The following is a 26,099-nucleotide window of genomic DNA, read 5'->3' on the forward strand; positions in this document are numbered from 1 at the left end:
TTTCCAGTCTGAGCAATTCTGTGATTCAGAACAGCCTGTGAAATGTTCAGGCTTTAAAAATCTGTAAATTCAATGATTTGAATTAATGGGAGTTCACTCAGCAAGACAGACAGGCAAGCTGTGCAAAGCAGTTATTGGAGAAAGCTGTCAGGTCTTCCTGTTGCATCATCGAGAATTCCCTTCTGTGCTGGTAACGGTGATCTCAGACTTAGAAAGCGGAATGATTTCTGACAGATGAAAACGTTTGTGTTTCAGACACATTGGCAGTTGGGTGCACAGGGAGCAGGTCGTTGGCTCCCGCTCCCTGCCTGTGTGTGGCTCATTGGGGTGCAGCAGGGGGGACTTTGGGGTCTGCTGGTTGATTTGGGAAGGCTGAAGCAGGGGTCTTAAGGAGCAGCGGGAGTGTTGTTGTGGTTTCTGCAAAGGCCTTGAACAAACAGGCTTGCTTGTCTCCGTAGCCATTTAGTTGGGTGTGAAGATGGAAGCAGCCAAGTTGTATCAGTGTGAGATGCTCATTTCGGGGAGGTTTCCCATCTGCCTGGTTTACTCACCATTTGTTCAAAGTTTTGTTTTGTGGCCTCAGTGCATGTTTTCTCCTTGTTCTTCGTGCTGTTTCCCAACTGGAGATGTATTCTCCCTTGCAGGCATCACTCAACAAGCTGATGGAGACTCTTGGCCAGGCAGAACCTTATTTTGTCAAGTGCATTCGATCCAATGCCGAGAAGGTAAACCCTGTCCTGTGAGATCAATGCTGCTAATGGTGTGATTGCAAAACCCATGTTCTCTTGTGCAGAACTCGTTCTTTATCTCTCTCTCAGTCAGCCTGCTGGAAACCTTTAGAGTGTTTTTGGAAACAGATCCTCCTAGAGCACAGCCACGAGGTGGGGAAGGAAGTAGTGAAGTGGACTAGAGTTGGGTTTTAGTTCTTGATCTTCTGCTTAAAATCATCTTGGAAATACTTTGTAAATATGTAATTTTTTTTTTTTTTTTTAAATAGAAACCCAAAGCCAAGTTGGGGTTATAAGATATTTGTACCTTCTTCCAGAGTCAGCCACATTAATCAGACTGATTCAGTGATAAAGGCAAATTCAAGAAATATGATGTAAGGATTTGTTTGTCTGCTGGGCTAGAGATCTTCAGTTTAAAAAGAAGGTTATAGGAATATTTTTTTCATATATTAATCCTTCGCAGTCTTACCCAGATGGTTAAGAATACAAAGTGGGGCATCATTGCTCCATCTCACCCTGCTCATTGGCTGTGCTGTTGATGGGGCTTTCTTAGTCAGCTCAGAGGATCCAAAAACCCCTTCTGTGTAGCTTTCTGTCTAGTTAGATGTATGAAACTCTCCATCTGACGGCTCTGTAGGAGCAAACAGGATTCAACCCTGCTGCCATGAGCATGGTTTCTGGGGCCCCACGTTGCCCCTTGTCATCGTTGCCAGTGTGCATGTCCTGCTGATGTGCTACACGGGCTGAGCCCGTTGACCCACCCACGTGCTTAGAAGTCTGCCCAGGTGCTCGGAGCTCAAGGAAATAGTTGCTCATGGTTGGCCTCCTTTTCCCTTCCAGCTGCCCCTGAGGTTCAGCGACAGCCTGGTGCTCCGGCAGCTGCGGTACACAGGCATGCTGGAGACTGTTCGCATCCGCCAGTCAGGATACAGCTGCAAATACTCTTTCCAGGTTAGCTCAAGTATTTTCAGTCTTTCAGCACTTTCCTCATCGTTATTGCAGTTGTCTGAGTGTTGCTAGCTTGCAAGTGCAGTTGTGTTTTTACTAAACAATGAATAGATGACATGTAATGATGACATCGGGAAGGGAGTACTGGTGGGCGGTTTTGCTAAGCTGAACCAGACCAAAGACTACAAGTCCCTCTGCAGTCATCATTATGGTTTTGGGAAAAAAAAAAAAAAAAGCTTTATTTTTTCACAATACACACAGTGTATTTTCGTAACACGTGCAAAATCACTTCTACAAATCTATATCCCTTCATAGTGATAAAGGGAAGTTCAGACTGATGATGGCTGGTCCCTGTTGGAACTTTAACAGACCGAGTCAACAAGGTGTGAGAGTTACGGTTTGGGTTCCCTGTTAAAAGCATTATAAATATATTTTGGAGATTCCTCCGTGTTGTGACCCACCCAAACGACAAAGATCCTTCTCCTGTGTCTAACTCCATAGGGCACTGAGCAGCTTTTTGGGTGCCCATTACTTTTGTTTCCTCAGGAGCAGCATTTTCCCCATTCTTTCAGCAGTGGCTGCATCCCATCTGACTGGAATGCTTTCAGTCCAACTTGTTGTATTTTCTGCTTTTCCATACTTTTGCCAGCTTTAGTGCACGTGTCAGTTCTTTCATGATTTGCTGTTGCCAGTTTGTTTCCTGCTGGCAGCTGCTTTTGGCCAGATGTCATGTCCTGTGCAGCAGCTGTTCAGAAAGGAGGACTGCTCAGGGTCTTTTTGCCATGAGGATGAATCCTGGCATTACTTGGGAGGATCATTCCTGATACCTCTGCTCTGAGTCCTCACAGCAGCAACCCTTGGAGCAGTCTCTTGCCCGTGATGCTTTGCAGATTCTGGTTGCTCCCTTTTGTAGTGGCCATTTCTGAGGATCTGCAGCATTTTTGCTCGAAGTGAGCTTGCACATTGTGCAGAATCCCTCCTCCCACGCTGGGAGATGTTTGAATGTCCCTGGGCCACTGCTTTGATGTGCTTCCTGTGCAGTTTTAAACCTCAAATGATGGAGGAAACTCATTACTTTGCAGTCCGTAACATTCCATTTGTCCTTCTGCACCTGGACAGGTCCCTTTTGTGTGGCCAGCGGAGGAAAACCCAGTTACTTACGCAGATGACACAGCAATACCCACTTAACCCAGTCTTGGTGTTTGTTATTTTGCCTTCTCAGGACTTTGTGAACCATTTCCACGTCCTTCTGCCACAAGGAATCAGCCCATCTAAGCACAATGTCCATGATTTCTTCAGGAAAATAAAACTCAATCCAGACAATTACCAAGTTGGAAGAACCATGGTAAATGTTTATCTGCTTAAGATAAAGATATGCCTGCGTTTGTGCGCAGTTATCTTAGCACCTTTGTGTATGTTTTTAACTAATGAAAGTATTTTCCTTCTGTTCATCAGAAGCCAGTGGTTTAAAGGACGCTTTTAATGTTGTTAATACAAAATAGAGAGGAACGTTGGTGTCTTCTTTAGACCAGGTCATGGGGATCAGGTTATAGGAAGGTAGCCTTCAAAACCCACGTGTGTGCAGGCAGCTCACTGTCTCCCTAGAAGGAAGGCAAAGGCTCAGTGATTCATGCCTGGTGCTTTTATTTCCCAGGTTTTTGTGAAGGAGCGCGAGCGGCAGCTTCTGCAGGACCTGCTCCATCAGGAGGTGCTGCGCAGGATCATGCTGCTGCAGCGCTGGTTCCGCAGTATGCTCTGCAGAAGGCAGTTCCTGAACATGAGGCAGGCAGCAGTGATCATACAGGTAGGTGGCAGTGCCTGGCTTCGTCACAAGTACTTCCATGACTCCTGTGGATACAGCTCTGGCTGCAGCTGGAGCATCTGATGCGTAAAATCAGTTCCCGTCTCCTAGGAAAGAACTTGCGATCAGAAGAGCAGTAGTTTGGGTGCGGGAGAGATGGAACAATGGCATAAAGGCAGGTGCTATCCAGTTCCTAAACCATTCCCATTTCAAGAAGCTGTTTTTGCTCTGCTCGCTATGTTTGCAGAGATTCTGGCGCAGCTACCAGAGCCGAAAGCAAGGCAAGCCATCACCAGACCCGCTCATACTCAGCAAAGCTGCACTTGTGCTCCAAACCCACTGGCGAGGCTTCGTGGAGAGGAGGAGGTTTCTGCAGATGCAGTTTGCGGCCCACCTCATCCAGAGCTGCTGGAGGGAGCACCTGAAGCGGAGGCACGAGGCGGCCGCCAGCATCCAGGCAGCCTGGCGGGGGCACCGCGCTCAGCAGCGGTACAGAGCCAGCAGGCGTGGGGTGCTGTGCTTGCAAGCAGCATGCAGAGGATATTTAGCACGACAAAGGTAATGTTGGTCTTTGAATAAATGAGTAAAGAAAGAAATGCTTTCTGATAGCGCCCAGTAGGGAAAGAGGTGGCTGATGTGAATTCTGGCACTGCTGAGACCAAAGCGACGTACACACGGTGGTGTCCCTTCATGGCATTGCTGGTGCTGCTCCGCTCTTCCCTGATCCTTCCTTTGTCTGCACTTTCTAACAGGAGTTCAGTTAGCTGCCCATCTTACTCCTAGACTAAGCAGAGCCTATTTCAGGTTAGAGCACGTAGGCAGTGGAAAGCTGAGGACATAAATACTTGGAAGGGTTTTTTTCTTGGCAACAGCACCGCTCTAAGTAGCCTATTTTTAACTCAGATTGGCTGGCCGATCTGCTTGCTGCACCATCTCACAGTGGATCAGTCAGCAAGTCAGGAGCAGGGGCAGCGGTTACTCACACCAGGTGCTACAAGGAGAAAAGCATTCACAACCATGCCTCAGCTCGCTGGCCGCAGGGCAGGTCTTGATTTGTGCTTTTGGGGCACTGCCTACAAGGTGTGGAGTGACTGACAGAGAGTTGGGAGCTGGAAATAGCTCTTAGCATGGAGGATGAGTGCCTGTTTGCTGTGCCAGAGGCATCCCAGACAGGATGAGGGAGATGACAAAGCCAAGCTGATGCAATGTGTTACGATTTTCTGGCTTATAAGCAAGCTACACCAGGGATGAAGGCTGGAGCTGCTGTCATCAGCACAGGAGAAGCTCACAGGTGCATGCGTCGGTGCAAATCCTGAGTAGGTGAGATGGCAAAAGAGAAGACTGGAAATGCAGTCTGTGCACAGAACATGAACATGCATCAGATTGTACCTGCCTTGCAAGGAGAGTTGCTTGAGATGCCGACAGTGGTGAGATGAAGGGAATGTCTGTGGTGACAAGATGCCACCAGTGCAGTGGGCACAGCGTTACAATGTGCTGCTTTTCTGCTTTCTTGCAGGTTTAGAGCCTTGAAAGAGCAGAGGTTAAAAGAGATGCAGCTGGAGAATGGCCTGTCTATTAGAGAAGAGGATGGACTGGAGGAAGATGGGGCTTTGGAAATTAAGGGCTCTGACCCATCCAAGTGGGAGGATGGCTCATTTGAAGAAAGAGTGAGAGCTATAGAGGAGCACAAGGCGCTGATGGAGAATAATCGGGTGAACCACTTGGACCTCCTGGACACTTCTGCAACGTCGTTGTACAAGAGGCACGAGAGAGCCAGCAGCCAGAGCGGGATGGACACCGAAGAGGAAGTCATTGTACGAGAGAGACCCAAGTCACTGGAGGATCTGAATCAGAAGAAAGTCGTTCGTGCAAAAAGAGAAAGCCGGAGAATGCGTGAGCTGGAACAGGCGAAATTCAGCTTGGAGCTGCTTAAGGTCCGGTCCACTGGTGGGCTGTCACCCTCAGAAGAGCGGCAGTGGTCTACCGAGCTGGTATCTGAGGCACTTCATTCCCCTCAGGGAACCCCAGAGAGCGAGAGCTCTCAAGGGAGCTTGGAGATGTTAAGCTGCGAAGATACCCCGAGTAAACCCGTTCCCCTGGTTTTAGATGTTCAGTTGCTTCCCACTGAGAGCCGGGACTCTTTGCCTAGCAGTCCTCAGCCTCACCTGCAGGACAAGTCTTTCTGCGCAGCGGATGTGAACAGCAATTTATCCATTTGCAGAAGGATGCTTTCGGACTCTGAGCTGCCCGATAACCGCGCTGCAAAGGAGCACGTGGTCTGTGACCCCCAGAATATCTGCAAGGTGCATCCAAGAGAAACTTTCCTTTCTAGTAATCTACCTACTTTCTACGTTCCACCACAGGACAACATGAAGGTAAAGCAGTCACAGGTGGAGAATAACTTGAAGAACAAGGCGGTGGAAAGAGAGGAGAAAACAGCTATGTTCTCTGAGATGAGGAAGGACTCTGAGCAAGAGCAGGGCAAAGTTTTGGGAAGGGAGGAAGGGGAGAAGTCTTCTGCCAAGAGAGAGGAACGTGGGACGGCCGCTGCAACGCAGACCCACTCTCCAGACTCTGTCATCAAGAGACTGGAGAAGCTCAACGTGGAGAAGGAAGAGCGACAAAAGCAGCTCCAGTTGCAGAACGAGAGAGAGATGATGGAGCAGATCCGGCAGCAGAAGGAAATTTTAGAGAGGCAGCGCAAAGCCTTCGAGCAGCTGGAGAAGCAAGGCAAGGTGGAGGCTTTACAGCGGGCCGAACTGAACAGAATGAAGGACCCTACTCTGAAACCATCCAAGAAACCCGACAGCCGGCCTCAGTCTGTCCTCATCCTGCACACCCAGAACAGAGCGGAGCACGGCGTGGCGCCGGGCGGAGCTCCAGCCTCATCAGTGGACATCAAAGGTCTCACCGTCGGGAGCAGGGGCGGCTCTCCGGCCCACGCTGCCCCCAAGGACAGACCGGTCAGCATGTTCATGGAGCGAAGGGAAGGCCCTGCGCTGGAATCACGGGGCAACCCCCGGCTGGCTGCAGACCCCAGGGATGCCCCGGGCAGCCCCTTCTCTAGGAATGAGCGCCTCCGGCAGCCCCGGGTGCCCAGCCAGCCCGGCGAGGAGATGCGGGCAGGCGCCATGTTCTTCACACCCAGAGACAATCCCTTCGGGCTCCAGTGAGTACAAAGATGGTGTGCTTGCTTCGTAGGCTTTAGACTCATAGAATCGTAGAATGGCCTGGGTTGAAAAGGCCCACAAAGCTCATCCAGTTCCAACCCCCTGCTGTGTGCAGGGTGGCCAGCCACCAGACCGGGCTGCCCAGAGCCACATCCAGCCAGGATCTTCCCCACATACTCCCTTCAGTTTCATTTCCTAGTTGGCTAATGCACCAAGCAAGCAACAGGAAATGGAAAATTACATTTAAAAATGCCTACTTTTTGTCTGCCTGAAATTTAAACATCTTTATGCTGTGACAAAGCAATGGCATTTCAAAATACAGAATTGGGAAGATACCATCTGTAACCACTGAGCAGCGTACAGAGCAGCTTGGCGGGTAGAAATTCACACCTTGTTCTTCAGCATTAAGTCAAACCCTAAAGAATTCTGAAAATCTGTGACCTCCAACTGCGATTTCTCGTTGATTGCTTGGGCTGTGTCTGTCTGTGTTGCTGAGAGCTGTGCTGGCACGGGGGGAAAGCTTTTAGGAAAGAATGAAACGTATCTGTTCTGTTGCCTTTCAGCAGGGAAGCAAGCCATCAATGCCTCCCCAAGGGTGAGCTGGCTCGGAAGCCATTTAAGATGCCTGGGTCTGGCCGAGGAGAGGTGAGCTGCCGCTTTCTTATTTTCTCTTATGGCTGAAAAAGGGGAAGAAAACTCCCAAACCCTTATTTTGCCAATTTTCCCTCAAATGTAAAGCACAGAGACTGCTGTACTTGGGGGTGGGGATGTCACACAAAGGCAACTTTCACACTTTCTCTTGGCAAAAAGCCCCCATAGCTTAAGTGTAGCAGCTCTGAATTGCTCTGGATGACAAGGATCTCGCAGTCCTGATGGCAAACACTGTAGCACGCAGTCTTGTCTTGTTTGGTTTAATGTCCATTTAAGTAACATCCATTATTGTCCCACTTCCTCCGTGCTGTCTTGGCTTTTGTTTTTGCTGGTCGTTTTTGCACTACGTGTAGTAACGTGTGTCCTCCGTGGAGTGCAGTGTTCCTCAGACCGTACTTGAGCTGCGCTGCGTTGCCAGGCTTCGTAGAATCTCCTTTTTTATTTTTACATTTTCATTTTACAAACTTTTATTTCTGTTGTTATGTTTTATCATTTGGTCAAGCAGGTTCCCAGACCGACCCATAAAAAGAAAGCCCGCATGGCGCGGACGCGCTCCGATTTCTTGACTAGAGGTACTTTTGCTGATGGGGAGGGGGATACGGAGGAAGATGATTACGATGGCAATTTTGAGTTCCTCCTCTCCTCTGACCTACCTCCTCACCCTGAGGCAGGGCCTGCGGCCCGGCTCGGCCAGGCTTGTTACAGTGACTCCGAAATGGTAATTTTACAACTTGTTGGGGAATAGGAGAAAGGAGGGAGCGAGATCTGCGGGAGCGTTTCTTTGCTAACCTTGGCTGCACGGATCCTACGCTGCTTCTTCTCCCACTCACACGGACGTTGTAGATGGGTAAACTCAGAGAACACAGCAGAAACGCATACGAAACAGAAGGGGATATTATTTCATTCTCTCTCCACCATGGTGATGTTTGCTGGCTTGGTTGGAGAGCGGCTTTAGGTTGCACAACTACCTTTTGTTTGTTCATTGCTTCACCAGGATTCCCTCCATTAGGAAGTGCCTGGGATCCCACTGGCTCTAGCAAAGCGTATGCATAGAAAAAGAGCAAGGCAAACATTGGCCAGAAAAGCAAGAGACAATGAGGAAAAAAGTATAAACCTTGCACTTTTGATTTGGTATCCTTAGTTGGGTTATCGAGGGTTGTCCAGTCCTCAATTATTGGGCAAATGTCAGCCGAGAGTATCTTACAGAAAGTAAAAACCTGTGAATTGGGCAATAAAAACACAGCGTGTTTAAAAACACCTTAGTGGCTCTGTCCAGGAGGGGTGGCAGTGACTGAGAGGTTTGGGGGGTGCAAGAGGACGGCCCCTTGCTACTCTTGCCCACTTTTCCTGTGGCTTAAGGTGTCTGTGCTGCCCACGTAGACGTTGGATGAGCACAAGGCAGTGACCATCTCATGTGTAAGTGCTCACGTGGCTTCACTCATATGCTCCAACTCCAGGGATGGATGTGGGATAGAGCATAAAAACAAAACTACAAGCAGGATTGGCTTTTCATTTTGTGCCCATTTTGTGGTGTTGCCACAGCAAATATCTCGTGTGATCTTAAAATCTGCCTTTGTCAGGAAAGCTAAGGAGGGCTTTTTTGAATTCTCTGTTAGCAGCTTTTATTATACACATTTTTTTTCCCCAGGATAATTTCCTAACCAGGAAGGGTGAAAAATTCAAATTGTCCTGATAAAATCTTGTCTTTTGAGCCAGGAATACCTCTAGTGCTGTCAGGCAGGAATGTGATGGAAAGGCACAACTCTTCAAACCGAACTCACTCAGCTGCCCCTTAGTCCATCTCCCTGCTTTTGTAACAGGAAAGGGAGAATTTTACATAGGACTTATGTCAGAACCAGTTTTTTCCCCCTCATTTGGTGAGAAGTCAGCTGCAGTAAGCATGCCCCTGCAGATGCAGTGCCTCCATCCTGCCCCCTTGCTTTCACTCAAACTGTGGATTTGAAGACACGGTGAGAAAGGGAGGGTGAGAAGATACTAACTTAAAAGAATCAAAGATCCTTTAAATGGGGAAAAAATAGGAACAAGAAGCCAAACTGGGAGGTGCAGGTCTGAAACCATCTGAGGAGCCCAGGAAAGCTGTGTTGCCTGAAGGCTGTCCCAGATGCTCAATGCGTGCTGATGTGCTTTTGTCCAAGGGAGTCTTGGTAAGGTGAAGGCAACAGAATTCTCCAAGGTGAAGTTAAATGCCAGCATTTCCCTCTGGATTTCCTTCTGCCACAGTATTGTTGGCTGCTCAGATGGCAGTGGACCAGGTACTTGGAAATGCTGGAAGCAGCAGCTCAAAGCATGGCGAGGGTCTGGGACAAGTGTCCTGCTGTGTTCCTGGAGGTTACCCTGTTACAAGGCTTTGTTTTTTAGCTGTAGAAGTCTTTCCCACTGGCAGTCTCTGCTGAGCAAGGTGCTTGGAAAACTCCATCCCTGGGAGGGAGCTGCCTCACGTAGAGGTGCTGCTGGGACTCTGCTCACCTGGGTTAACGGCTCTCACTGCATGCAAGTAGCAGTAGTGCCAGCTGTGTCTCATCTCTCCTCCTGTATCTCTTTTCTCTGTGCTCTGTCCCTGGCTCTAACTGTGGGTCAGACAGCAGTTCCACATTGCGGGGTTGAGTTCTGCTTTCTAGCAAACCCTACTCGTAAAGCTGTGTGTGCAGTGTATCCTGTGTCTGTGTGTCCTGGCCCCATGTACGGTGTTTCCATCTGTATTCTGTATTGCAGGTTTGGCACCAGCTCTTTGGCTTCTCTGTGTCAGGATCACCACACCATTAAGGGAGAGCTCTTGAAAGCAGCAAAATTTAGGGACTGCTTATTCGTATTTATTAGTAGAGCCCAGCTGGGTGTTGCAGATGATGAAGCAGCCTAAAATAGAGCAGAGTGGTGCACCTTGGGTTCAAGCAGGGGATATGCATGTGGCCGTATCTATTGTGCCTTGTGATACTCACATGAAGGCGCGTCCAGCCGTCTCCATATGCAGTCTAGTTGTTGTTCTGGTAAATAGCTTATTCATACACATCCTGCCCCTGGCTGCAGCTTTCCCAAAGGCCTCTTTTGATGTGCTGCCTGGTGGCTGAGCACGTGTAACCTTGCACAGCTGAGCACAGGGTGACTCTGCACTAGCACTGTACTGGCACTGTGTTACCCCTTGTTTTTTTGGGGCAGTGGTGGCTCACCAGGCACTGATGCTCCAGACCTAAATCCAAGGGCAGCGAAGACCATGAGCATCATCAGCCAGGGCCACAGCCCGAGGTGCACCAGTATATTAGGTGGCTGCTTAAGGTACTGCTGACTGCAGGGAGCCCAAGTGCCTTTTAGATTGAAGCAGTGATGTATTTTGCTCCAACTTCCATCCTAAAGCCACAAATTGACAAACAGCAGCCTGACACCCACTGATCCTGAAGAGCCAGCTGTGACAGAAGAGCTCTTGTCCCAAGATTTAGGAAGCCCTTCAGTGCAGCGTGCAGCACTGCTGCCTGCTGGGACAAATCATCTCATTTGCAAAATGGCAAGCAAAATAGAGTTTGTGCTTTTGGAGGAAAAAATGGGGTTCCCTCTTCCTCCACAGGATGATTGCAGACTCCTGGCTTCGTGCTTTGTGGTGCACCCAGGGTGAGGAATGTTTCCCAGGCAAGGACCTGGCCCTTCTGCTGGAGGAGTCCCTCAGACAAAAGGATCAGTGTCAAAAATGCCTTCAGTCCTCTCTCAGAGCCTTGCAGTGGTAGCAGAGGAAACACTTAGCTGAGACAGACCAAAAACAGAGGCAGAGCAGGGAGATACGTGGTAGTACTGGTGAGATTACAGGTAGGGACCATCTCCCTGTGAAAGCTTTGCAGGGAAGCATGCGGTCCCAGAGGTGCCTACGTGTGACAAAAGAAAGGCCACAAAGTCACTGTGAGCCTTAGCAGTGAGGCTGTGTGGCTCTTCCACCCGTGCCCTCATAGGCACCGATGCCAGGGAGCATTTCTTCCCCACACGGTTTTGTTCCATGCTGGTAAAGGTGAGGATCATTTCCAGGCCCCATCTATTAGCATCCAGCAGGCAGTGATGACCCTGCTGTGTTTTGCTTCATAGAAAGGCCTTTTAGCAGAATTTAACAGAGAACTTTCTCTCTGTCCTGACGTGTCTAATCCATTCCATGGATTGTAAGGTCTTTTTTTGCCTTGTATTTCTCCACCACTTACATGGGATCATCACTGATCTCTCACAAGAGGAACAAGAATGGCAGTTTTGCCTTGTGTGCTGCCATCTCCTGGCTGGCAAGGAGGTTAGTGCAGGGTGAGGAAGATTAACTGGAGATTGGTGAGGCCCACGTATTGCAGAATTTTATATGAGTGTTTTTAATAGGAAAAAAAAATGGGGGGAATGCTTAGAAACACAATGCATCCAGCTGGGAATCTAGGTTAAGGGAAAGCTAAAGAAGATACCTCCAAGTCATGTCACAACCTGATTCCCTGCTTCCCAAAAGCCCCCCCTCCAGTCACAGCTGCCATGGAAAATAAGTGCAAAAGTGGCTGTTCTTATAAATGTGGTCAGAATGTTTCTGGGCCACGCTGCCTTTTGGGTGGCTTCCTCCTCTGTGCTGGGCAAACCAAAGGGAGATCTCAGGAATGCTTCCCAAGACGAATGGTGTGGCTCACATAACAATGGTGAAGGCCTTGTGAGCACATGAAAAGAGAGATAGGAAGGTAACATCTCTGTTTGTGCTGCCTCTTGGGACACGCTTTTTGGATAGCAACTGCAGGTCGTCAAGCATCTCAGCTCAGGCCTCTCCCAGGGAGAGGAGGAAATGCACCATCTCTTGCCCTGACTCTCTTCCCAGGCACAAGACAATAGAAATAGTGCAAAATCACTGTACAGTGTGAAATAATAATTTGTAATTTATTGTTTGTGGAATTCCGTTAATTATTGCAAATTCACTTTGCCCTTAGGAAATTATCCCATGACTCTTGAAGTGGTGATGAAAGCAGGGATCTTTCATATCAAAGCTGTTTAATGTTTCTAAAGGATCCATCTTAATGTGTCCTTGGCACAAAGTCTTTGGATTCCTATTTTTGTTCCCTTCTGCAAAGTCTTGTATGGGAGCTGAAGGCAGGCTCTGCTGGGAGGGATCCATGCGGTAGGTTTGGGAGCACCACAAATCAGCTTGGCTTGGCTAACGATCGTGCTAATGGGCTCTAATTGAACGCAGAGCTGCCCAGCTCTGTGCTGGTGACAAACCTGTGGCCTGGGGCACACTGGCTTTCTGCATTTATTACTAAAGAGAAGGTAGACCTCAAAGCAGGAATGAAGAACTGTCCTGCTTTAGAAATCCTTACATACTTCAGTAGTTGCAGTTGTAGCTAGGACTATCGCAGATAAAAATAAAGGTGTGTTTTTCAGTCATTACAGATAAAATCTTTAACTTTTGCTTTAAGAAAAAGCATTATCTGGCATTCCAAGAGCGGTGTCATTTTTTAATAGTTCACCCTTGAATCATTACAGACAGTTCAGCGGTTCTCCACGGGGGATGGCCAACCAAAGCTTCACAAAACCATGTCTCAGGGGGAGATTGGGAAGCTGGCAGCCACGCAGAAGCCCCTTACCCCTGATGGGAGGTAAGGAACATGGGACAAGCCTGTCCCGGGCCCTTCTGCATCCCTGAATCCTGCTGGTCCTCAGCTCAGTGGTTTGGATTCAACCAGCCGTGATCACCGATTGCATGTTTTGTACATGACCATGAGCTTGCAATTGTACAGATTTGCCAAGAGGCCATCATATAAATTTAACTCCTAAAGGGACGTGAAGGTCTGGGAGGCGTTGGGTAATTTTGAGCTGAAGGACACTTCCCTAGTTAAGGCAGTTCCTCTTCCCGCAAATTGTTTGCAGGTCTCAACGAGCCAAGATGAGATTTTGGGTGAAGGGAAAGCAGGGGGAGAAGAAGACCCCCCGGGAGAAGCTTGCCACGCAGTCTGAACTGCTGGAGCTGTATGCTGAGCAGGAGGTGCCCAGCAGAGAGGTGGCTGCTGGCCTGCAGCTTGGCGAAGGTGAGTGGTGGGTGAGCAGGCAGCAGTGTGTTGTAGTGGCACAGATACTGCTTTTGCTGTCATAGCAGAGATGAAAGCTGTAGCTGTTGGGAGTCTGGATTTACGTAGCCATTAAGGGTAACCAAGTTCATGGTGATGTGGGTAAAGACGTAGAAGGGAAGGATGTGGAGCTCTTGGAGCGGGTCCAGAGGAGGACCACTAAGATGATCAGAGGGCTGGAGTACCTCTCCTATGAGGAAATGTTGAGGGAACTGGGATTGTTCAGCTTGGAGAAGAGAAGGCTCTGAGGAGACCTCATTGTGGCCTTCCAGTGCTTGAAGGGAGCAAATAAACAGGAGGGGGAACGGCTGTGTGTGAGGGTGGATGGTGTTAGGACAAGGGGAATGGTTTTAAACTGACACAGGGGAGGTTTAGGTTGGATATGAGGAGGAAGTTTTTCAGCCAGAGGGTGGTGATGGAACAGGCTGCCCAAGGAGGCTGTGGATGTCCCATCCCTGCAGGCATTCAGGGCCAGGCTGGATGTGGCTCTGGGCAGCCTGGGCTGCTGGTTGGCGACCTGCACACAGCAGGGGGTTGGAACTGGATGAGCACTGTGCTCCTTTTCAACCCAGGCCATCCTGTGATTCTATGATAAATATGTTTGTCTGTAGGGCTGAAGTATCTGTAAATTGGAGTTTCAGACATGGTTGTGTGATCTGTGTGAGGCTGCTGTAGGAAAATGAATTGGGAAATGGCACAGATGGGAGGGACATGCTGCTTTGCTTCTGTTGACTTCAGGAGTTACATCAACCCTGTGGCAGGAAAGGTAGAAACTGGGATCCAGAACAGATCTGGAGGGATTCGGAAAGCACTCAAAAGAGATACTGTGCAATACAATCCAAAGCAGATGTTATTTCTTTCACAATTTCTGTTTAGTTTTAGAAGTAGGAATTGTCTCTTCACTCTGGGAGGCAGAGGACAAGGGCAGAGGACAAACCTCTCTCCCCAAGCCCCAAAGCCAGCTGTGTGCCGTCACCAGCAGCTCCATCTCCTGCCCTGGAGCTAATCCTCTCGGCAGCCGTCTGGACAGTGACAGATGTTTTCCCTCTTGACAGAGGAAGTAACCAATGGAGAAGTGACATTTAATCTTCCTACAAGCACCACACAGTACTTTTCTCCTCCTGTCTCCTTATTTTGGTGACAGAACTGTTTTCCCTTTGTGTTACCTTGGCTGTCGGTACAGCTCTGGGAAACGATGCATCATTTTTCACTTACTGAGAGTTCATCAGCTGCCACAGGTTTTTATTACTGCCCGAAACAAGCCCTGCTTCTCTTTCAGGTCCTACATAAAACACAGGAAGAAGCATTTTTATTGATTCATGCTTCATCTCACCTAATTCAGGAGATGCAGAAAAACAAAACGCACTGCAGAACTCCAGTGGAGTCAAATACCAAACAAATACTGCCGCAGCATTTCCGGCCAGGCAGAGAGCATGTCAGCTAACCTGTGCTTTTTTCTGTCTCTCCTTCTCTAATTATTACCCCTAGAGTTGGGTCCTCACCATCTGACGCCGCCGCGGAGCCCTGAGCTGTCAGGAATCTACCGAAGGGAATTTAAGGAGAACAAAGAGCCTTCTCCCAAAGTGAAACGCAAACGTAGCGTCAAAATCAGCAGCGTGGCTCTGGAGCCTGTGCAGTGGCAGAACGACTCGCTGCAGATCATAACCAGCGCGAGCGACCTGAAGAGCATGGATGAGTTTCTCCTGAAAAAGGTAACGCCTGCCGTTGGTGCTCCAGTTAAATCATCAGAGAGCTCTGAGAGCAGGCGGCGGCGGCAGAGCGATGTTATCGTGGAAGCAGCAGTAGCACTGCTAATAATCCATCTAGGGGAAAGCTTTAGTTGCGTTCCCAAAGCTGCTAAGAGTGCACAGCATGTGCCAGGGCCAGCCTGGGACAAAGGGCAGGCACACTGTGCACATATGGCATGGTCATCTCACATGAGCACAGCAGCTCTGGCGCTTCCACTGCTTTGAGCTGCCCCTAACGGCATCAGAAATGGGAGACTCGGGAGGGCAAGAGTTGAAGGCTGCAGGGAAGCACTCGTGTTTCCACACTCTGAGTTTGTGTGCAGGAGAAACTGCCTTGCAGCCGCATGTTGTCATCATCTGCCGGTGGTGGGGCAGCTGCTTGTTAGCGGCGCTCTGTCTTACGTAGTGCCACAGCAAAAGTCACGTTGGTGCATAACACCCTTTGGTTTCCCAGATGAATGAGCTGGATAATGAGGACAGCAAGAAGGACACTCTGGTGGATGTTGTGTTCAAGAAAGCACTGAAGGAATTCCGGCAAAACATCTTCAGCTTTTACTCCTCAGCGTTAGCGGTGAGTGAGCGGGCAGCACGTGGCAGCATCTCCAGGAGATGCTTTGAGTTCTGCTGGTAGGGATGTCACCAGGCCTTCGATTCCTGATCTGCTTGTCCTAAAGGGAAGATGCTCTTCATTTCCGTTCAGTCCCACGAAGCTGTAAATTTGGAATTGCCCTTCCTCCTTATCTCAGCGTACTTCAGGTGAAGATTTCAGGTCCACTGGAAAGTAGAATGGGTTTCAGCTGAATGGGAAATGACAATAAGTCAGTAAACAGCTCTCTGCCACCCAAGTGGTCTGGAAACCTGTGTGTTAAAGTTGTGAGTTGTGAACATCTGAGAAATGCAGTGAGTTAAAAGCCATTTGGACTGAAATAATTGCCTGGAGCAGAGAAGGCAGCTTAATATGAATAAAAATTTCTTTTTTTTCCCCTTCTGTTTCTGTAACAGATGGATGATGGGAAAAGCATCCGCTATAAGGACCTGTATGCCTTATTTGAGCAGATTCTTGAGAAGACCATGAGGCTTGAACAGAGGGACTGGAGCGAGTCTCCAGTTAAAGTCTGGGTCAATACATTCAAAGTCTTCCTGGATGAATATATGATAGAGTACAAACCCCTGGACTACACTGCAGTGAAGGTACTCAGCATTTTCTGGAGCTATCTTTCTGCAGAGTCACGCTCAGACACCTGGTCTGTTGTCTTCTCTTGTGTTGCGAGCTGAGGTGGGCCATGTAAGCAGGCACACAAGGCTTGATTCACTGGTGTTGTTTTACTGGGCTCAGCAAACCCAGGTTCTTATCTGGGATGAGCTAGGCCTTCTCCACTGCCAACATGTGGACCTTGTCTCCAGGGCCAATCCTCAGCTGTCTATGGGTGGGAAGGCAGCTCAGATCTTTGAGAGATGAGTAAAGGCAATGTGCTGTTTTCTCTTGGGCTTTCCTAGGCTCTTGAGCACCAGTGACCACGTGCATCACTCTTGGTCTGGCTTTGGGAGCAGGGTATGTGGGTAGTGACCTCAGGGGCTGAGTTCAGGCAGTCGGTGTTCCTCCACAAACCTGACCTCCTCGCTTTCTCCTCCCTTTTGTCTGCAAGGACCATCCCGGGGTCTTGGAAGATGGTGTTTCTTGTGCATCAAGTAGAGCAGATGTCCCATCTTTGATCTGCTCTGAGTCCTCCTCAGGCTCTCCGCATAGGATTTCTTCCAGGGCTCTGGCTGCAGTGCTGTGCCCTTGGGTGTCTTACTTGGGATCGAATGCTTTAGGTCACAGGTGCTGGACATGGAGCCAGAGTAGCAGCTAATCCCAGCTCTGAGATGAAGATGGTGACAGTTGGCTAGGGGATTTCTGAAAGTAGGGTGGTCCCTTGCAGGAGTGCTCCTTGGAGTGCATGGCAGGACGGGGCTGGAAAGAGGTGGAAAAAGTCATGTGTAAGAGCTGTGCATGCTTTCCTTGTGGGGATCATCCATTAACATGCTCAAATCTCTTTTAATACCAGGTGCCAAAAACAGAACGAAAAAAGAGAAGGAAAAAAGAAGCGGATGTGGTGAGTTGAGCACCCTGGGCCTGTGTGTAAGAACCAGTCCTTGTGGCCAGAGCTGCACCTGTAAGAGAGCTGCTAATGATATGTGCTGTGGTGGGATCCCAGTGTCTCATCTAGTGAGCGTGCACCCTCAAAAAGGTGCTAGGGAGATGGACAAGGTGAATTTGGTTTGCCTGTGAACGGCTGTAGGTTAAAACAGCATGCTGTAAAGCAGCACTGCTCTTCAGATCAAGGACTGCTGTAGGTTGTTCTATGAGAACACGTCCCGCGTTAGTGAAGACCAGATGTGTATCTGACAGAGCTCTTGTCTTGAAGGGCGTAATGGCACTGGGAAAGACGTAAAGGAAAAAGGGCCATGGAAGCATAGAAGAGCTCTTCAAAATGGAGAGCTTGACCAGTCGAACGCAGCTGGTTTCTAAACTGCTTGATGAAGATTTGTTTCCATACAGGCTGGATTTCTGAGCTGCTGCAGGGTTATTGGTCCAAAAAGAAAAGAGAAATAGCACAGTGGTTCTATGTAGGAGCCCATGCTGGAGAGCTGCCCCCATTGGGTTCCCCATTCTGAAGTCTCCAGTCTTTTTCTCACTACCACGTCAAATCTTTCTCGTCGCAGGTCGAAGAGCACAATGGGCACATTTTCAAAGCAACTCAGTACAGCATCCCCACCTACTGTGAATATTGTTCCTCCTTGATCTGGATAATGGACAGAGCTTCTGTTTGTAAATGTAAGTGTGCTCTATTTGACTTATTTACTTACATTGCTTAATTATCTTAATTAAAATATAATTAAGATTATATTAATATGCTTATATTACAGTCACAGGGTTTGGGGCTCTGAAAGGTTTTTTATACTGTTTCGGACAACCCCACTGTGAAATGTTTGGGGTTTTTCACATTAGAATAGCTTATGAGACAAACCTTAAGGATTTCTGAAGTCACCCGGTGAGTTCATCCTGCCATTCCTTCCAGAATATACAGTGGTGTTGTGCTTGGGAGCTTTATTTAACAAGCCATAACTCATGATTTGAAACCATTCAAACCACCTGTAAGTACTTTAAGAAGGGATGGTAAGGTTCTGTGACAGGTATGGCACACATGCCCTACAACTGCACTCTGTGGGATGAATGCCTGCGAGTCTTGTGGCCATCATTGGGCTTGGAGAATTTGACCTGCAGGCACTTGGACTTTGGGGTAAATCAGGAGAGTGGAGATGAAGAAACAGGCAAGGTTGAGATCTTATTTTGTTGTTTTTTTTTTCCATTGATTCTTCAATTAGGTTAGAAATAGCCACCCTGTGGTGCTTCAGGCTGGTATCCAGTGCAGGAAGAATACAAATGAGGTGTTATTTCCAGTCTCTGAGTATATCCATGTCTGATAGCTCAGAGTGACTCATGGATTGTTTTCTGAGTTGATCTGTCAGGTTTTTTTAATGCTTCAGGGACTTAAATATAGAGCCTTTAAAATGAAAGGCTTAATATTTTTTTTTATCATTGGAGTGAATCTAATACAGAATTGACCCCTAAAAATGCAAATTTGCCTTGCCTTTGACCTCCCAGCCCTAAGAAGAATTACTTAATTCACATTTCTGCAGAGGGCTGAAGTTTTGGATTATTGAGTGCAATTTTTTCTTTGCTGCAGTATGTAAATACGCTTGTCACAAGAAGTGCTGTCTCAAAACCACGACCAAGTGCTCCAAAAAGGTAAGCTCCTCTCATTCCTTTGTTCTCATTGAATACCTTTCTACTTGTGATCCCAGTCTCGTACAGCCCCTTTTTTTAATGAACACTTATGGGCACGGAACTGAGCACTGAGCTGGCAATAACCCTTTGCTGAGCTGAAGGTTGGACTGGGGCTCCCTGGAGGTCACTCCATTCACTGCTTCTGTGGCTGCACATATTTCAGTAGTAATACAGTGATGCATCAATATATATCTGCCCAGTCATGCAGCACCTCCTCCAGTGATGTTCCCTGGCTTGTAGCCATGCTGAATGATAGAAACCTGCCTCATTTTGTAGTTTTCAAGGACTTCAAAATGTGGCTGCTATCAATAAATAACATTTTTTAATAGTCAGTGTTATTAGAAAGAGAACTTGGTTTTGACTTCCGTGGCTTTATGTTTGTTTTCAGAAGGTCAGGATGCTTCCAGTGGCGTTCTTGCAGCCCACAGCCAGAAGCAGGACCCACTGCAGCACCTCCAGCCTTGGTTTCTCGAGGCTGATGCCTTTGTTCCCAGTACAAAAGGCAAAAATACAGGTTGTTCTTCACCCCGCTGCTCTGATAGGGCTCAGTCCCCAAAAAGCTGCAGCCCTACAGCTGAGCTGTGGCACGAGGACGGGGACAGCAAGAGGTGAAGGGTGGGCGGATGGTGCTGAAGCACTTGCTGTGCTCATTAGAGGTGAATTAAATACTGCTGGTCGTGTTGGAGGATATGATTGACAGTGAATGAATGCAGTGGGTCACACCAGTGAACAATGAGTCATCAGGCTTTCTTTCTTGGTTGTTGCTTTGGATAGTTTATTTCGTGCTGCTTATGCCCCCAGAAAATGATAATGCAGCCAGGATAATAATGTGTGCAAAGCTTTATGAGCCCTCAGGAGGCTTTGCAGGTGTACAGCCTCCACAAAGTGTAATTACATTTTTCCCAAGAAATAATCTGAATATGTATACATGTATTTAAATGTGTTTGCTTTGATATGGCGTTTCTTCTGCACTTTCTTCCTTTCTGGCAGTCCATCTTTGCAAATTGGGAATGCAAATTGGGTTCTATGAGGTTCTGTTCTACAGATCTGGGAAGCTTCATGAAATCACTGATTTTTTTCAAGGAATATGGCAGTGTCTTCCATACTTGCAGACCTTTTGCACCTGTGATGTGAGATCTGAGCAACAGAGCCTCCTCTTTACAGGGAGACCTTCAGGCTTTGATAGATGCTACTGTTCTTATGGGGCAGAAGAAGAAGCTGCTCCTTGTGCCAGTGCTTCAGTGACACTCACCAGGAATGCAGCAAACAGGAAGAGTTGAGGCTGTTAACATTTTGCAGGACAATAGGAGAACAGCCTGCAGTGGGTTGATTAGTTAAATGTCACAAAGGAGGTACTGGTGTGTTCACCTCAGTTGATCTTTCAGTCCTTTTTTGTTCCTTTCTTGAAAAACAAAACTTAAAAATAAAACAGCTCTCAATGGTTGCTCAAAGATGCTTGGAGTCTTCTCATGCTATGTTGTTTCTCTGCATCAGTTTTTATGAGCTGACAATGAAATGACAGTGTCTCCTGGATGGTTCCAGGTCTTCTTGTAGGAAGGCTCTGGCTTGCCTGTGCTTGGTGGATCCCTGTTTTTGGGGTTGCTTTCAGCAGCGAGCTGTGCATTATTGGTGGAAGGATGGCATGAGTAGGGAAAGTAAAGATGTAGGAGTTGAAAGAGGAGCCGTGACCTGTTTCAGAGCCTGCACTGCATCGTGTGCTGTCTTGATTCCCTGTGCTGGGACTGGGCACTTGTGTCCAGATGCTGTTAGGTCTTTGGCCAGGAGCACCATAACCATGGTTGTTAAACAAAGAAAACCCCGTGGTTATGACTTTGGGTCATGGCACATCGCTTTCTGCAGTTCATTTCAGCCCTTTCCCATTTTTCTCTTCCCCATCAGTACGATCCTGAGCTCTCGTCCCGGCAGTTCGGAGTGGAGCTCGCCCGGCTGACCAGCGAGGAGAGAGCTGTGCCGCTGCTGGTGGAGAAGCTGATCAACTACATAGAAATGCACGGGCTGTACACAGAGGGCATCTACAGAAAATCAGGGTCCACCAACAAGATCAAGGAGCTGCGGCAAGGGCTCGATACAGGTAAAAGGGGAAACAAAGCACAGGAAGAAAAATCTCTGCAACAGCAAGAGTTGGTGTAAGCAAGCGCTGCTTCTGCATTTCCAACCAAATGCCCATTCCAAAATCTGGTTTTGCTTGCAGCTTAATATTGATCGTTATTTCTTCTGTTTATGCCTTCTTCTCAACGCTCTGCTGGACCTCACCGAGCAGACATAGATAATGTGAATTTAGATGACTACAACATCCATGTCATTGCCAGCGTCTTCAAGCAGTGGCTCCGAGATCTGCCCAACCCTCTCATGACTTTCGAGCTGTACGAGGAGTTTCTGCGGGCGATGGGTAAGCAATGGGTCCTTTCCCACTGCTGCAGGGTGGGTTGAGACTGGATATAAGGAAGAAAGTTTAAAATCCAAGAGTGGTGAGACCTAGGAGCAGGTTGCCTAGAGAAGCTGTGGATGCCCCATCATTGGAGGTGTTCACAGCCAGGCTGAATGGGACTCTGTGCAGCTCGGTCTAGTGAAAGTGTCTGTGTCCATGGCAGGGGAGTTGAAATTGGATGCTCTCTACGATCCTTTCCAAACCAAACCATTTTGTGATTTCAGTTCCCAGGCTGAGGGAAATGAGAGCCACTTGAAGTACCTAATTCTGTATTTACATTTGGGGCCCAAATCATCTTACTTTGCCCAGTCTTATTTGCCCAGAGTCTGACGTTCTGCTGTGAGTTTGTTTACACAAAGCCACAGGCAGGTCAGCATTGTGCTCGGTAGCGTGACTTTTCATTGCTGTGCAGCAGATTTAAGCCCAACCTGTTCGCCAGCTACGTCTTTTTAAGTAGTGCAAATAAGCATGAAGAATGCGTCGTTTTAAACAGTGAACAGAGGTGGAATGCAGCAGTGCCCCTAACAAGGCTGGTGTGTTCTCTGCAGGCCTGCAGGAGAGGAGGGAGACGGTGCGAGGAGTTTACTCGGTCATTGACCAGCTCTCACGCACCCATCTCAGCACCTTGGAGCGCCTCATCTTCCACCTGGTCAGGTACACAGGGCAGGCAGGGCAGCTGTGGGTCATCGTCGGCAGTGGCAGAGGTGAAGGAGCTGCCTTCACCCCTGGATTCTGTAGTAATCTTTTTTTTCCTTCAGGATTGCTCTCCAAGAAGAGACCAACCGAATGTCAGCTAACGCCTTGGCCATCGTCTTTGCTCCCTGTATCCTCCGCTGCCCCGACACGACGGACCCCCTGCAGAGCGTTCAGGACATCAGTAAAACAACCACGTAAGAAAAGCTTTAGCATGGAAATGATAAAACCTCTACAGCTGTGCCTGTTAACTGCATCTTAGTGAAGTATTTCGTGTTCTCTCAGTAGTCAGTGGGTTAAGAAAGGGAGGATCTACCAAAGCAGACCAGGGGTTTAAAACAAGTTCTCTGCATCCTCAATGACCAGCAGATCGTAGCAGAAACAAGTGGAGCTTGTGCTGATGTGTTAATCCCATTCATGACAGCCAGATCTTTATTCTGTTGTTGGAGACCCACCTGCTAGGACCCATATAGCACTGCCCATTTGTGTGTGATAATCATGTGGAACATTTCTGTGCTTGCTGCAGTTTGGGTTAAGCTTGGCCGTAACATCATAGAATCATTAAGGTTGGGAAAGACATCTTTAGATCATCTAATCCAACTTTTAACCCATCCCCACCATGCCCACTAACCATGTGTCTCAGATCTGCTGTTTTCTGTAACAGCACCTCCAGGGACGGTGACTCTGCCACCTCCATGGGCAGCCTCTACCAGCACATTACCACTGTTTCTGAGAATAAATTTTTCCTAATTATTTCCACACTGCTGGCTGATTTTCAGCTCGCTGTCAACTTATACCCAGAAGTGCTTTTCCTCTGCACAGCTTCCAGCCTTGCTGCCCCAAGCCTGTAGCAATGCCTGGGGTTGTTATGGTCAAACACAGGACCTGACCCCTGGTCTTGTAGCTCATCCCGTTGGCCTCAGCCCATTGATGCAGCCTGTCCAGATCCCTCTGTAGGGCCTGCCTGCCCCCAGACAGATCATCACTTCGTCCCAACTTGGTGCATAAAAATATCAAACATGGCCAGCTGCAATACTGACCCATGGAAACTTTTTTCCATGGAAACAAATAGGAGAGATTACTTTTGGAACTGTGTATTCTGTCGCTCTTCTTAGGGAATTTCCTTGGTCTTTTTCTTTGCATCCTTGCATGCTGAAGCTCTCAAGCAGAGCAGATCTTTACACCAGGCAGAGACAGCTGTAATAAAAACCTTTCTGATTCCAGTTTTGTCTTTTCTTTGCCTCCCAGCTGTGTAGAACTCATTGTCATCGAGCAGATGAACAAATACAAGGCTCGCCTCAAGGACATCAACAGCCTGGAGTTTGCTGAGAACAAAGCCAAGAGCCGCCTGTCCTTGATCCGCAGGTCAATGGTGAGATGCTGCACCAGCCCCTGCTGCTCACAGACTCGTGTCCCTTTCCTTTTACAAGGGAGTTTGCACCAAGGCAGATACCAGGTGTTCCTGTGGTGCATCCATCATAGCCGCAGAGAACATCTGTCTTGCTGCAGAGAAAGTCAGACTGCTTTCTGGCTCTGACACAGTCACCTCTCCTTCTCTCCTGTCCTCTCCTTTCACTTGAAGCAATCCTGCCTTACCTCTCCTTGCTTATTCCAGGCTCCCCACCTCCTTGCACCTCCCAAACCATCCCACCCCAGGCAGCACATCTCCCAGCTCCATGGCAGCTCGCCATGATTTCAGGGAATTAGGCAAAAACAAAAACCCAGCAAAGGCAATGGGAAAGAAGCCTGAGAGAGGGCTCGATGGAAATGCAGTCACTCGAGCTCAGAGGCTCCTGTTTACATTTCAGGCTTTATCTTGCACATTCGAGCAATTTGTGTTGAATCCAGGCTCTGCTTACCTTGCTGTCACCCCATGCACAAACGCAAGGGAGACCTGGACTGAAGCAGCCCACAACCACTGGCTCTGTCCTCCTTGTGCTGCTGATGAGCTCAGTAACATCACCTGAATCCAAACTGAGCTCCCTGAGGCTCCCCAACCATCTCATTGAGCTTCCATGCTTTGGGGTGAGCGATGGCTTGCTCTGGCTCCTGCTCACCCCAGCGCACCGGTGGGCTGCTGATGCTACGTGTGGCTTTTTGGCTGTGGGATCAGGAGATGCCTGATCCAGACCCATGCTGTGGGGCTGAGCTGCCTGCAGCGGCCCTCAGGGCAGGTCTGACCCAACTCTGGGGGTCATTTTGCCAAGGTTGGGGCTCAGCCATGTGCTGGCACTGATACCGCAGAGAGCCGCCTCGCTCGTCCTGGTTTAAAACAAGACAGAAGCGAAGAAAAAACAGTTCTTTTGGAGGGACGATGGCATGTGCACTCTAACCTTCTGCTTTCCTTTTCATGTCCTCTCTAATCCAGAAACCCGTACTAATTGCAGTTAGATTTATGAGCATAACCCGCAGTTCAATCCCGGTATGTATTCACTGCACGGCGCTCTGTGCCAGCCGCGTCCCTCCGTTCTGTGTGACCGCCGCTCATTCCAGCCCCGTGCCACCGGCCATCGTCTGTGACATTGCCCGTCTTGTCCCCCTGCAGGTGGCTCTCTGGGACCCCCAGGAGCAGCAGCAGCCAAACTGTGCCGGGCTTGTGCCTTCGCCCCTGCATGCAGCTCTGTGAGAAGTGGCTTTCACCATCACTTCTGCATTTTCTTTTTCTGTTCTGTGCCCTGCTCACTTTTGCTTTCCTTGATTCATTGCTCCCATCCATGATTCCTGCTGGGGTTGCGTTTAGGCACTGTGAAGCCATTGCTTTGACTGCGGTGGGTGAATCCCCTAGTGATCATATGGCATCTACTGAAGGGCTCTGGGCAGCCTGGCTGCTGTACCCTGATGGACAGGGCAGCCCAGGATAGATGTGGGCACCCGGCAGCCCTGCAGCAGCACAATGCCCAGTGAGACCAAACATAGGACCATGAAAGCTCCTTCTTTTAGAGCAAACCCTGCTCTTACCATCAGAAAGTGTTGTCACCCTGCTCGTTCCAGCCAGCATTGGGCACGCAAGCACTGTGAGCAAACCCACATCTGACCCACCAGGGAATTTTCCGCTTGCAGCAGCTGGGAGAGGAGAGGGCTTTGCTGAAAGCCCACGTGGATGTCGTCACTGCAGCATCCGCTCGCTGCTGAGCGCCCCATAGGCAGGGAGAGCAGTACACGAGGCACAGGGGATCTTTGGGAGCTCAGGGTTTTTTGCTAATAGGATTCAGGTGGCTGTGCCTCGGCTCAGCAGCCCACGTGATGCCATCAGAAGAACGTTGCTGCGTTGCGCGGAAGCTCCTTTGTGAAAGATCTCCCAGGTGCGACAGCAGGAGATGAAAGGGTAAAATGGAGCAAATCTCACGTCTCAGTGCTGAGCAGCAGCGTTTGTCCGGGCTGGAGGATTTAACAAACCTTGCAGGAGGAAGCAGTGCTCAGTGTTGCCTCCCACTTGGGCTGTGTCCCGTTGATGCCAGCATAGGTTTGCTTTGCCATTCGAGGAAAGATCCCTGCTTGCATTCCTGATAGCTTTTTGCTTTCAAAGTGAAAAAGGGAGGCTTTTCTCCCATGTTCTGGGTATGTGGGTTATGAGGAAGACCAAGAGGTACCTCAGCTACAGTGTTGAAGTAGCCCCGTGGGAAGAAAAGCTGTTTGTGAGCTGATGAATGAGGCAAAGTGCAGCAGGAAGGGGATTCAGTTTCACCAAGAAACACAATGATTGTTTGAAAGAAGAGGGCAGCCTGTAGGTGGAGCAAAGGCAAGTGCTGGGTTTTCCATCTTGCACTTTATGTTGTCCCACTCATCTTTCACTCTCTGACCAGTTCAGGATCCTGACTTCAGGAGACTGTGTTCCGTTACAGCAACAGTTAGGATAAAAGCTTTTTAATGGCCATGGCGTGCCCACAAAGCGCACTACTCCTCAGCATCCTTTGTGTCCAAAAATCAGTATTTCTCTTCCACCCTGTGGAGCAGCTCCTCTGAAGGTAAAGCAGAGGCCATTTGCACTCACAATATTTCTCCATC

The 26,099-nt window shown here is 48.7% G+C and overlaps 1 protein-coding gene across 9 annotated transcripts in view; it reads left to right on the plus strand.

Moving 5' to 3' along the window:
• MYO9A (myosin IXA) overlaps nucleotides 1-26,099 on the plus strand; it is a 163,139-nt gene that overhangs the window by 133,413 nt on the left and 3,627 nt on the right. For 4 of the 9 annotated variants that reach the window (XM_048956332.1, XM_048956338.1, XM_048956333.1 and 1 more), the window contains 22 exons: nucleotides 645-725; nucleotides 1,569-1,679; nucleotides 2,899-3,021; nucleotides 3,331-3,480; nucleotides 3,725-4,035; nucleotides 4,994-6,646; nucleotides 7,211-7,292; nucleotides 7,804-8,016; nucleotides 12,792-12,904; nucleotides 13,176-13,333; nucleotides 14,861-15,084; nucleotides 15,575-15,691; nucleotides 16,123-16,311; nucleotides 17,169-17,216; nucleotides 17,827-17,938; nucleotides 18,852-18,913; nucleotides 20,852-21,044; nucleotides 21,234-21,362; nucleotides 21,950-22,055; nucleotides 22,160-22,291; nucleotides 23,343-23,466; nucleotides 24,463-24,516. In XM_048956332.1, coding sequence (XP_048812289.1) covers nucleotides 645-725; nucleotides 1,569-1,679; nucleotides 2,899-3,021; nucleotides 3,331-3,480; nucleotides 3,725-4,035; nucleotides 4,994-6,646; nucleotides 7,211-7,292; nucleotides 7,804-8,016; nucleotides 12,792-12,904; nucleotides 13,176-13,333; nucleotides 14,861-15,084; nucleotides 15,575-15,691; nucleotides 16,123-16,311; nucleotides 17,169-17,216; nucleotides 17,827-17,938; nucleotides 18,852-18,913; nucleotides 20,852-21,044; nucleotides 21,234-21,362; nucleotides 21,950-22,055; nucleotides 22,160-22,291; nucleotides 23,343-23,466; nucleotides 24,463-24,516 — 4,485 coding nt within the window. The remainder of the gene's footprint in view (nucleotides 1-644; nucleotides 726-1,568; nucleotides 1,680-2,898; nucleotides 3,022-3,330; nucleotides 3,481-3,724; nucleotides 4,036-4,993; nucleotides 6,647-7,210; nucleotides 7,293-7,803; nucleotides 8,017-12,791; nucleotides 12,905-13,175; nucleotides 13,334-14,860; nucleotides 15,085-15,574; nucleotides 15,692-16,122; nucleotides 16,312-17,168; nucleotides 17,217-17,826; nucleotides 17,939-18,851; nucleotides 18,914-20,851; nucleotides 21,045-21,233; nucleotides 21,363-21,949; nucleotides 22,056-22,159; nucleotides 22,292-23,342; nucleotides 23,467-24,462; nucleotides 24,517-26,099) is intronic. The other 5 variants (XM_048956336.1, XM_048956341.1, XM_048956335.1 and 2 more) reach the window with 4 other exon arrangements.

This window comes from Lagopus muta, chromosome 10, assembly GCF_023343835.1.
Source record: "Lagopus muta isolate bLagMut1 chromosome 10, bLagMut1 primary, whole genome shotgun sequence".
NCBI classification, from domain to species: domain Eukaryota; kingdom Metazoa; phylum Chordata; class Aves; order Galliformes; family Phasianidae; genus Lagopus; species Lagopus muta.